This window comes from Castanea sativa, chromosome 11 (genome assembly GCF_040712315.1).
Source record: "Castanea sativa cultivar Marrone di Chiusa Pesio chromosome 11, ASM4071231v1".
Taxonomy (NCBI): domain Eukaryota; kingdom Viridiplantae; phylum Streptophyta; class Magnoliopsida; order Fagales; family Fagaceae; genus Castanea; species Castanea sativa.
Window position 1 is genome coordinate 40,788,962 of NC_134023.1, and position 13,003 is coordinate 40,801,964.

At 33.2% G+C, this 13,003-nt stretch overlaps 1 protein-coding gene and 1 pseudogene across 1 annotated transcript; one reads left to right on the top strand and one right to left on the bottom strand.

Annotated features, from left to right (window-relative positions):
- Nucleotides 1–3,190: 3,190 nt before the first annotated feature.
- On the bottom strand, nucleotides 3,191–4,407 carry LOC142614886 (alcohol dehydrogenase class-P-like). The gene is made up of 4 exons (XM_075787531.1): nucleotides 4,095–4,407; nucleotides 3,913–4,003; nucleotides 3,651–3,812; nucleotides 3,191–3,399 (listed from the first exon to the last, which is right to left on the bottom strand). Exons 2-4 carry the CDS (start codon nucleotides 3,994–3,996, stop codon nucleotides 3,277–3,279), a joined length of 369 nt encoding a protein of 122 aa, XP_075643646.1. The 5' UTR covers nucleotides 3,997–4,003; nucleotides 4,095–4,407; the 3' UTR covers nucleotides 3,191–3,276.
- Nucleotides 4,408–4,614: 207 nt separating this feature from the next.
- The window catches only part of LOC142615883 (ABC transporter G family member 1-like), a 61,850-nt pseudogene continuing 53,461 nt past the window's right edge, over nucleotides 4,615–13,003 (top strand).

The window sequence follows — 13,003 nt, forward strand, 5'->3', positions numbered from 1 at the left end:
AACACATAGTGACTTTTAAAAATATAAAATCTAATATATTAATTCAATAATTATCCAATAAAAAACATTCATATCAAATTTTCCCGCGCATTGTGCGGGTCTGCGACTAGTTCATATAAAGAACAAGTCTTCAAAATCAATTGCACATCAAGATTGAAAATAAATATGTCATGTGATCTTGATTGGAATTAAAATAGTTACATGTGATTGTGTGTGCATAGTAAAAAGCCCTAAGTCTATCATGTGAACATTTTATTTGGATTGAAATTTAAATCATGCTACTTGTGTGTGCCAAGTAATATGAATTAAATAACAAACATGTTTTAAATTGGAATTCATAGCATCCTAAGAACTAGTAGGGTTTTATGCATGAACATGTGAAGAACATCATACAAACATATGAAGAACATTTAAAGCATATTCAAACAACCAACACGTTTAGATTCTAATAGCTAGCATAATAGTACAAAAAATATGTTTTTCCTAACACTAAAATATAAAGAAATTAACCTACAACCAAATCTAGCAAAAAGAAAAATGAGAACAAAGGGGGGATAACTCATCAAATCCTAAAAATGGAACATTTAAATAACATTGGACTCCAAAGATTTAGGAAGACTAGATTTACAATGCTATTTCTTTACTTCTTCTTAGATTCTAGGGGAATTATTCTAGGGGTTTGGAGGGGAAATATAGAAGAGGTACTTACTCAATACCTCGAATTTTAGGAAGACCATGGTATGACAAGTACTCTTTCTCCTTTAGAGACGTAGGGGAGTGGGATTTTGGAATGAGCATTCCACCCTTTTTTATAATAGGGGAAGAGAATTCTAGAGGGAGGAGGCATTTAATTCAAAGTTAACATATGTGGGGGCTTGGTGCATAAATTCGTGGTTGGTGGGAGTGAAGAGCAAGCAAAAGGGTTGAAAATCTTGGTTTTCCCTAAAAATTCTCGAAATAGCTATTAAAGTCCATTAAAAAATCATATCTTGCTCGTTTCTTATTGGAACTACTTTGTTCTTGTGCTCAAATTGAAGTGTTGAATGTCATTTCATAGTGAGGATGTTAAAATTGATAAACATTGTAATTTTGGTTGTTTTAGGCTAGAGGTGCATTTGCTTTCATTTATATCTTCATTCCTAACGTTCATGGCCATTGGTGGATTTTCTTCTTTTGTGGAGGACATAAAGGTATTTTAACTTATTTTGTCGTCCAAAAGTGTTGGTTGAATTTATACATATTAGTACTTTAACTAAATTTGCTCATATGTTTTTTTTAGCATTATAAGTATTGATAACTTTCTCCAATCATAACCTAGGTATTTGAATGAGAAAGATTAATTGGGCATTATGGTGCTGCTGCATTTGTTATTAGCAACACACTCTCTATAGTGCCATACTTGATACTGGTGTCAGTTATTCTTGGAGCAATAGCTTATTACTTGCCTGAACTACTCAAAGGACATGAACATTTTTTGTACTTTGCTCTAGTGCTATTTGCATTTATGATGTTGGTTGAAAGCCTAATGATGATTGTTGCGAGTATCGTGCCCAATTACCTAATGGGCATAATATCTGGTGCTGGAATTCAAGGGCTAATGATATTAGTTGGTGGCTTCTTTAGATTGCCAAATGATCCACCTAAACCATTGTAGAAATACCCATTACATGAGACTGCTTTTCACAAGTATGCTTACCAAGGAATGTTTAAGAATGAGTTTGAAGGAGAAGTATATTCCAATAACAAAGCTGGAGGACCACCCATCATCACTGGAGAAGAAATTTTGAGAGATTCGTGGCAAGTTGAAATGGGTTACTCTAAGTGGGGTGATCTTGCTGTCTTGCTAGGGATGATAGCCTTTTATTGACTTATGTGTTTGGGCATCATCAAGGCTAATGAAAAGGTCAAGCCTATGTTAAGGCTTTCATTTTATTGCCTACTAAGCAAAATACACAAGTTATAGTGAATCCTTCTTCTACACCCTAACATGGAGAGATGATGTAGGGTCTGTTTGGATACCATTTATTGCTAAAAACTGAAAATTTATTGTTGAAAACACAGTAGCAAAATAATTTTTAAACTATGAATAGTGCTCGTGGGACCTAGATTTATTGCTTCTTGCTGTGTTTTCCGTACTTGCGGGTTCGTGAATAGTGCGCGGGACCTAGCGAAAAACGCAAAATGCCTGCCGTGTTTGCTACGCAAATGCACATGTAGTGTAGGATTTTTAGCGCAACGGATTCTACTTGAAAACAATCTATCTGAAGTTCTGCCTTTTCTTTTCAAAAGAACTAAGACTGGTTTGATTGGTAATGTAATAGGTTCTTAAACTATCTTTCAAAAATTTACAGAAAAGTTGATGTAGGCTCTATTTGTTTTGTTGTAAAAACTTGGTCAAACATAAAAAGTTCCTATTGATTAGAAAATGAATGTAACAGTTAAAAAAGTTTTACCAAAAAAATATGGGTTGGGTGTGCCAATCTAGTGGGTTGTACATGGAGGAAGATTGGGTTGTGAGATTGGAACATGTTTTCACCGAACACTTAAATTGGAATCGAATCCTAGATTTCTTATTCGTTGACAAAAGATTTTACCAATTTTATTAATAAGAACCCACAATTTTAGTCATACTAAAAAAACCAAAAAAGAGGGCTATAGCCGCATTTTAAAATTGCGGCTATAGCCCCATTTGGTCTATAGCTGTGTTTACACACACAGCCTATTCACCGCGATTATAGGTCCAACAGGTCTACAGTTGCTTTTCTTAAATGCGGCTATAGGCTGAGACCTATAGTTGTGTTTTAAAAATGCGGCTATAGACTTGTTTTGGCTGCGTTTTTACAAACACGGCTATAGGTACAGTTTTGGCTACATATTGGAAACACGGCTAAAGCCTCCTATAGCTGCGTTTTAGAAATGCGTCTAAAGCCTCCTATAGGGTTTTTGTCTATAGCTGCGTTTTATGAAACGCAGCTATAGGTTTTTTTTTCCTAGCTAAATCACAAATTCCTGCCCAAATACAAAACCATAGTGCAAGCATTCAAAACCAAATACAAAGATATCCATCCAACAACAACAACAACAAGATTACTTAAATGCTATATACTTAAATACTGTTGCAACAACAACAACATAAAGATATCCATCCAATAATAATATTACAGATTAGTCAAAAGGAACGTAAATAAAAATTTTATTTTTTGTTAAGATAACACAAACAAGTAACATAAACTACTTCTCTCTACATATTAAGTTCATAAATCTTATTCAGAATTGCTAGCAAAAATTTTTAGCATCCATGCGGATAATGCTTCGGATAAACTTCAGCATGTAGTCAAATGCTTTGTTGATCTTTGAGAAAGGGACTGAGTGAGTAACGAATTTATTCAATTTCAACTCCTGCAAAATCAATTGACGGTGTCATTGACCAAGTAAAACACTAAATTAGGCCTTGCTTGTTATGTAAAAGTAACAATCACACCCTCAAACCATTACCCATAATCATACAAAATAGCACTTAATCAAAGTATGTTTATTTCATAATAATCTAAGAAAGTTGCACTCTGCCTACTCCATTTTCAATTGCTCATAAAAGACCTGTATATGAAGGAGAACAATGCAATGGTTCAATAACAGAAACATAAGCTTACCTTATTCATGTACTTTTCTACCACAGAAGGAATATTAGTGCGGGGCTGGTAATTGCCAAAAAAGGTACCCTTAAGAGTCCTCTCATTCAAAAAATTCATAGGATGAGTCTTGGATGAATTATCTTTATTTGGTACCCCAACAAGTAATGCAACACCCCAACCCTGAGAAAAAGAAAATTTTAGTCTCCAAGGAAACATAATGCAATAATCGGAAGCACTTCTATAATAAGATAACATGGGTATAAATTCATTAAATGATTACATCATGAATGCATTCAAATGCTGAGATCATGGCCTGGATACTTGCAGTACATTCAACAGCCCGATCCACTCCTCCATCAGTCATCTCAACACTAGATACAAAAAAATTTCCAGTTTTTACTTAGTTTCTCGGCAACCAAAAACAGGGTCAAATCAAGAAAAATTATGAGAGAGAGTTCTGACCAATGGTAGAGGATGACGTAGACCACGAGAGCTTTAGGAACTCGAGTTTTTGATTAGGCAGCTTGAGAATGATGGTTATGGCAGCTGAGAGAGAGAGCTCTGAGAATTGAACTAGGAATGGGTTGGTGGAGTGGAGATGGAGAAGGGAAATGGGTGGTGGAGAGTGCGAGCTGCTCGACGGCATGGAGAGGTTCTTGGTGGTGGTGGCTTCAGATTAAGGTTCTCGGCGGCATCGATCAGAGCACAACGGTGTGGCTCAAAGCATGGCGTGGCATTGAGAGTGATAAAGAGCGATTTGAGTTTAGAGTGATTTGAGTTTGTGTGGAAGTGAGGGTTTTTTTTTTTAATGTTTTTTATACCAAGCCTATAGACGCGTTTATAAAACATAGCTATAGACAGGCTTTAGCCGCGTTTAAGGAAACGCAGCTGTAGGCCATTGTTTTAAAATGTGACTATAGCTGCGTTTTTGTGAATACACACACATAAATAATAAATAATCAATCTCACTCTAAATCTGGTCATGGCTTCTCTTATTCACTCAACCCTTCAACCTAACACAAACCTAGAAATCAATATTGCAATATTAGAAATGGAAACCATTAATCGACTACCTAGCAAAAACAAGGAGGTGCTTTAAACATGAAGGTGGTTCAAATTCAACCGGAGGATGGTGTTTTCTTGACATGGAAGGATCTGTGTGTGACTGTTTCCAATCAAAGAAGTGGCACCAAATTGATCCTTCAGGGTCTATCTAATTATGTCCTGCCTGGGGACCTTCTGGCTATAATAGGTCCTTCTAGTTGTGGCAAGTCTACACTTCTTAATGCATTAGCGGGTAATAACAAAGTCTTTTTTGAAAGCAATAATCTAAAAGTTTTGCGGTGCTTGTCAAAACTCTTAAAACAATATAACAAATTAACTCTCTCTCTCTCTCTCTCTCTCTCTCTCTCTCTCTCTCTCTCTCTCTCTCTCTCTCTCTCTCTCTCTCTCTCTCTCTCTCTCTCTCTCTCTCTCTCTCTCTCTCGTGCATGTGTGATTTACATGTACTAATTTCCTGCTTTGAATGAGAATACAATAATTTAAAATATTAATCATCACCCAAAACGTAGTACTTAAAATTTTAATCTATGCAACTATTGTAGGTTTTTGTTTTGGTTTTTTTTTTTTTTTTTGATAATTCAATAGTTGATGGTGGAATGATTTAAACTTTGATCTCCATTAAAAGCATCGATCAGAAGGTGTCAAGTAATTAAATTATGCTTGACCATAGTTATAAATTGCTTCCTAATTAGCGAACTTCACCAAACTAAGAGATCACCATTGGACATCACATGCTTACTAGCCTTGCATGAATCTTAGGAAACGCAAATATATATGTCAGCCCTTAACGTACTTTACACAATCTTTATTTATTGTTGACCAAACGGTACTCTAATATGCCTGGTGCGTAGTACTGTTTGCTAATACTTGCAGTGGCGGCTCCGGGATTGTTTCTTAGGGTGTTCCTCGGTGGGCTTGCTCTGTTACAATTTTTTTTTTTTCTTCAGATTCTCTATTACAATTTTTTATTTTTTAGATTTTAGTTCAAATTTTTTTTAGCTTTTTCTTTTTGCTTGAAAGCAATGTTATGAATACCGTTTTGGATCTTGTTTCGGTTTGTTTAGTGGAACGGAATATTTTGGTACCGATCTATTTCGATGTACCGTTTCAGGGTGTTTTGGGGTTTCTGAAAAAAATAAAAATAAAAAATATTTATATTTTCTTATACAACATAAAATTATTGATCCAAATAAGTAAAACTCAAATAAAAAAATCATTAGTTTTTTCTTTTTTGACACTCAAATCATTTAGTTATTACATAACAATTATTGTTTTAGAATAGTAAAACATAAATATGCAATTGAATAATGAAAAACAACAACAAAAAATAGTACAATAAGAGTGTATATATGTATATCATATTGGGAAGAGGCAAGACTCAATAAATAAATTTGAAATCAAAATCTTTTGTTAGCTTTTTGAGTTTTGTCATTTCCAAAGCTTTATCATGTGGGTGGGATCAGCAAGCTAAAAGTCTAAAAAACAAACTAAAGAAAAAACTTGACAAAGCAAAAGCTAGAGTAAAAAAAGAAAGAAGAGGTAGACTAGCAGAACGTTTGAGACGAAGCAAAGAAGAAGGGGCGACCTTTGCGATAGTTGGATTTGTTTTTTAGGTGTTCGACGCAAGTAATGACATTCTATGCTGACGAGTTTGTCAGTTTAAGAGTTTTTTTTTTTTTTTTTCTTCTAAAAATTGGTACCAGCCAAAATGTAACAAATAATCTACCAAAATTTAATTTTATTGGCATAACATTTTTTTGAGAGTGTTCCTAATTTTTTTGAGGGTGTTCCTAATTTTTTTTTTATAGGTAGATAAATAATTTTTTTTTATTATATATATATTAAAAAAAAAAAAAGAATTCAGGTCAGGGTGGTCCTGGGACCACCCTGACCTATATGTGGCGCCGCCACTGAATACTTGACTCACTAAACTACTTTACTATCAATGATTGAGAAAAAAAATGATTAAGTTGGTAAAAAAAAAACTATTTTTAAATGTTGATGTGGCTTTTTTTTTTACATGTAAGTGTTGATGTGAGTATTAAAATTTACAAATGTTATCATTAGAGATGCCAAAAGTGCACACTATTAACCACTTAGACATTTTCTGTTAATAAGTTAATAATTAAGGTTAAATTAACTGCTACCAAAATGTATGGATCAAATTTACTGTAACCCTAAAATGTAGGAACAAAATAGTATTTTTCACCATTAAAAAATGGTAAAATTTGTTGCCCGCAAAAAAAAAAAAAAAAAAAGTAAAATAGTAACTTTAAATTATGATTTTTGTGTGCGTAATAAATATTACTTTAAAAATATATGTTCAAAATGGGTATAGAGTAAAGGGCCTACAAATTACAAAAGTTAGAATATAATTTCTAAGAAGTTACCTTTGAACATTCAAAAAGGGTATATTGTGCTCCATTCTGTTACATTTGAGAGCCAACCTTTACTAATCAACTTCGAGAGAGATGATCTTTGAAAATATCAATGGCGACTCTAAATTTTTTTTTTTTTCAATGTAGTTATTAAGAAATTTAATAAAAAGATAACTTGAATATATCGATTTATTGAGTTCAAAAAAAAAATCTCAAATACTTGAAGTTTTACAATTTTCTTTTCAAGTCTACTTATTTTGAAATTATTACAAAGTAGTTTATTATCAATTGTCATTAATTATTGTTAATGTGGATAGGTGTGACCATTTTATTTTGTTAAGTTTGTATAATATTTTTATTTTTATGATGTTTTTATTATCTATTTGACATTTTTTCATATAAAAATATTTTAAACTAAATAACAAAACTCAACCCATTGCATTGTATTAAATTGGTGCATATAGCCACAATCATCCATTCATAAATAATTAATACACTAAGTGTCTTGTTTTTGTTTGTTGAGAAACACACTAAGTGTTTAATTAACCAATCAAATGCTTGAATAATCACTAATTTTACTATTTTGTTTTCCTCGAATCACTTACTTTATAACAAAAAAGTTGTTATAAAATGATAACAATACACACACATATAACAAACCCGATGCATTTCCTAATAACTAAATTATATAAATTTATATTATATTTATATTATACACACACACATCACGATTCACACAAATAACATTATAACAAAAAATAAATAAAAATAACACACACAATTAGTATCAGACACATACTCACACACGTATAATATAAATTTATAATAAAGAGAGACACTCATAACTCACAAACACTCACTTTTTACTCTTAGAGTTAGAGATGCCAAGTTAGTCAGATAGAGAAGAAAGATGAGATGAAATTCATGAGAATGAGGTTAGAGACTAGAGAGAGAGGCTTTTGATATATGTTGTTGTTTGGTTAATATTGAGATGGGCTGATCTGTGTTGTTGTTTGGCTTTGGCTGGGCTGATATGTGATTATAGAATGCAAGATTTAAGCTAATGTGTGCAAACATACGTTTAAGGGTAAATTAAACAAATAAGTAAATATATATATATATGTATGTATGTATGTATAACAAAAAATTCCAAGTCAAGGGGTTCAATTGTTCAAGTGAACCCTTGAACTTAAATGGCTTGTTTGGATTGACAAGGATTGAATGGGAGTAGAGGAGAGTAGAGTAGAGTTAGCTAAAAATTAGGTTAATTTCCGGCCAACTTGTCTACTTTACTCCCCTTTTCGCCCTCTCAATCCAAACAAGCCCTAATGCTGCCCAATATAGTTTTTTTTTTTTTTCCTTCTAAGCTCAATAAAGTTTATACATGAGTTATAGTGAGTAGTGACTATAGAATAGTACCTATGAAACTATAACTTGTGTTATTTATATTGCAGGGAGGTTGGGTTCAAACACATGGCAAAGAGGAGAGATTCTTATTAATGGTCGTAAACAGGCCCTGGCTTATGGAACATCGGTATGGAAAGAACATAATATAAAAAATTGCATTAGTAGTGCTCTTTCTTTTTTAAATAAAATATGGATTGAAATCAATATATATATATATATATATATATATATATATATGTATAACAAAAAATTCCAAGTCAAGGGGTTCAATATATTGTTCAAGTGAACCCTTGAACATAAATGGCTTGTTTGGATTGAGGGGGATTGAATGGGAGTAGAGGAGAGTACAGTAGAATTGGCTAAAAATTATGTTAATTTCCGGCCAACTTGTCTACTTTACTCCCTTTCTGACCTCTCAATCCAAACAAGCCCTAACGCTACCCAATATAGTTTTTTTTTTTTTTTTCTTCTAAGCTTAATAAAATTTATGCATGAGTTATAGTGAGTAGTGACTATAGAATAGTACCTGTGAAACTATAACTTGTGTTATTTATATTGCAAGGAGGTTGGGTTCAAACACAAGGCAAAGAGGAGAGATTCTTATTAATGGTCGTAAACAGGCCCTGGCTTATGGAACATCGCTATGGAAAGAACATAATATAAAAAATTGCATTAGTAGTGCTCTTTCTTTTTTAAATAAAATATGGATTGAAATCTATGATACATATTGTTCCATCATCGTAATTGTTCTTTCTTATCATGTAAAGACATCAAAGATTTAGTTTAGGTATAGATGGGATTTACTAAGACAATTCAGTTAGAGTTGTTGAAGGGTTATTAGAGATATTACAAAATTTACTTTATCAACTTGATAAACTCATCTTTCTCAACACAAAAAAAAAAAAAAAAAAATTATATACTCATGTGTCACTAATAATAATAAAATAATTCTAATATCTTTTATTAAAATGTGAAAAGTGAAATCAATCACATTTATTAACACGTGAAAGTGTAAATTTTTTTCTTGGTAGTAAAAATGATAATAATTTTAATATTCTAAAAATTAAAAATCATTGTATTATCTTTCAATGAATTAACTATACCCACAAAAAATACCGACTTTATGATCAAGTCAATTGTGTTGTGTGCGGGTCCACTGAAGTCTTTTCCTTCCTTTCTTTTTACCCCAAATAGTGCAAAGTCATTGCAGTTGGAAACAAAGTCATTATGTTGGAAACCAAGTCATATTTTATGGTTTTTGTAGGTGAGTGTGTATCATGTAAAACATATACATACATTCACGGTGGGATCAATATTGTTCTTTCTACCAAAAGCTTTCAAAATTGAACTTTATCATTTTTTTGTAACACAAGAAGATCAGAATATTATTCTAACTATTTTCCTTTTTACGTTCTATTGAACATAGGCATATGTAACACAAGATGATACATTAACGATGCCTTAAACTGTTAGAGAAGCCGTGTATTACTCAGCTCAGCTCCAATCACTTGACACCATGTCTAAATCAGAGAAGAAGGACAGAGCAGAAACAACAATAAAAGAGATGGGTTTGCAAGATGCAGTGAACACTAGAATTGGGGGATGGGGAGTTAAACGCATTACTGGTGGCCAAAAGAGAAGAGTTAGCATTTGTATGGAGATCCTAACACGCCCAATCATCTCTTCCTTGATGAACCAACAAGTGGGCTTGATAGTGCAGCATCATATTATGTAATGAGCAGAATTGCAGGCTTAGGTCAAAGAGATGGATTGGAAGGACCATTATTGCATCAATTCATCAACCCAACAGTGAAGTCTTTCAGCTCTTCCAAAATCTTTGTCGCCTGTCTTCAGGTAGAACTGTATATTTTGATCCTGCTTCTGCAGCAAATGAGGTAAGTAGTTGAAAATTTTCTTAATATATTTGTACCATATATTCATATTAGAGTTGGAATAAGTTATTAACTAGTCTAATTACTTCCAATTCAATGTAGTTCTTCACTTTAAGTGGTTTCGCTTGTCCCACTCACCAAAATCCATCATGTTGGGTTATAGTATAGATTGACTCCGGTTAATTAATTCAATTACCCAAGTTGATTAATTAAATCAAATTGCATGCAAATCGTAGAAGCACCAATAAATTACCAAAACAACTAAGATACAACGGAATATAAATTAACGTGGTAATTTGTTGACAAAAATGGGAAAAACTTCTCTCGCAAGGCAAAAACCCCACTGGGTGAATTTAAGGTCACCACTCCTAAGAATCTACTAATCAATAATCAAACAGTTATAAGTATAAAAAATCTTATCACTACCCTAGCCTATCCCAAAATACCAACCTACAGTTGAACCTTTGTTCCAATACCCAATTGGACTTGATCTTGTAGTAGTCTTCTTTCCTTTATTGCACAAATCTCCAATTTATGACTAACCCTTTTGCACATGTCTCAGTAAGTGACTAACTCCAGCAACTTGAATGATTGTTGTTGGCTGCAAAGTTCTTCACTTCATAAATGATGAAGATCAAGAAGCACTTGGTTCCAAAACCCTAAGATGTAAAAATGCAGTACCTTCACACAGAGTATATGAGTTCTAGATCTCTGTATCCATATATGACGGCTTTTAAAATATGTCTTATATATGACTAGGATTGTGAGAAAAGAAACCTTAATCAAATAATATAGCATTGGCCGAATTTTAGATCTAAAATTTTTGAAATCGTAATTCTCGATAAATCGAGCTTGTGTCGAGCTTCTTCATTTAACCTTGATAGTAGTATCTGTTGACCTTCTATTGAGACTTAATGAATCAGTTTTTCTTCACTTGTTTCTTGGATCAATCTTCATGACTTTAAAGACACCACTTGATTTGTTTGAGCAACATGATTCTTGATATATAAAATCTAACTTAGATCTACCCAATTACATAGAAAATATGACCCTAACACATCCGATCACTTCCTTAAAACCATAAACAAGGATTTCTAGTAGGTAAGATGTTAGGTTTTTAGATCCTTGTAAACTAGATTGTTTAACCTAATTAATTAACCAAGTGAATACTTAGGTTTATTATTTAGATCTAGGTTAAAACAATAAAGTCATATAATGTAAAGCAGCGAAAAATAAAGAACACAATGATATGATGACCCAAGAAAACCAAAAAGGCAAAAAACCTGAGGAGGATTTAACCTAGCTATCCTCAAGGTAAAAAACAAATCTACTAGAAAGAATTGAAGTTTACAATAAGACTTAGACCATTAACATCTGTTAAGGACATATTTTATGTAGTTGGCAAATCCTTTGACAAAACGCACTTTACTTGTATTTGGGTAGATCTAGGATGTGTTTAATACTTCAAAGAACATGTTGTTCAAGCCTAATATTAAAGCCATAAAAATTGGACCAAGAAACAAGTGAAGAAAAGGTGTTTACTAAAGCTGGACAGCTACACGATAGATAGCTATCTATCGAGGTTTAATGAGGCTCGACACTTGCTATCTATCGAGGTTACGGAAATCAGAATTTTCAGATCTGATTTTTGGGCTAGGCTTTTGTATTTGTGTAGGGTTTCTTTTCTTACAACCCTAGACATATATAAGGCTTATTTTAGAGGCCGTCACATAAGAGAATACAAGGAGAACATATGCAAAAGGTGACCGAAGCCTTATTCTCTCAAAAAGAAGCTACCACGTCTTTACGCCTTAGGGTTTTGTAACCAAGTGCTTCTTGATCTTCATTGTTGATGAAGTGAAGAACTTTGCAGCCAACATTCTTCTTTCTCAAGTTGGTGAGTGAGTCAGGTATTGGGATTCGTGCAAAGGAGTTAGTCACGTACTGGTATCCGTGCATCAAAGGGTGGCGTTCATATACTGAAGAGTTCAAACGTTCTGAAGCGGTAAAAGGTCTCTGCTGTGAGTTCACCTACGGGGATTGTAGAGTCTAGGGACAAATATTTTGTACTAGATCTGAAACTTCTCTTTACTATAGTGGATTGCTTTTCGGGAAGGTTTCCCCCCAGGTTTTTTACTGTGAAACTGGTTGGTTTCATTAGTTTTCCTAGGTTATCATATCTTATCTTATTTATTTTTTCGTTGCACTTAGTTTTGACATGATATTGATGTTTGTTTATTTTAACAATTTTTATGCATAATAAATCTAATTAACAACTTGGGTTTAAAACTTGTTAACTCTATCAACCGGGGTCTAAATTTTCCAACAAGTGGTATCAGAGCAGGTACACTCTGATTGGATTAATTTTCTGAGTGTGATCCTTGACCCCCGTTGTCATAGATCGTGGACAATCTCTTTTGATTCCTCCTTTATTTGATGGCACTAATTATACGTACTGGAAAGTTCGTATGAAAGTTTTCTTGCAAGCTCTAGGTGAACAGGTATGGCAAGCTGTTGAAGTTGGCTGGATTAAGCCAAAGGAATCGTCGGTGGATTGGGATGATGCAACAATCACAGTGAAAAATTTCAACAGTAGAGCCTTGAATGCATTGTTTTGTGGGGTGACCAATGA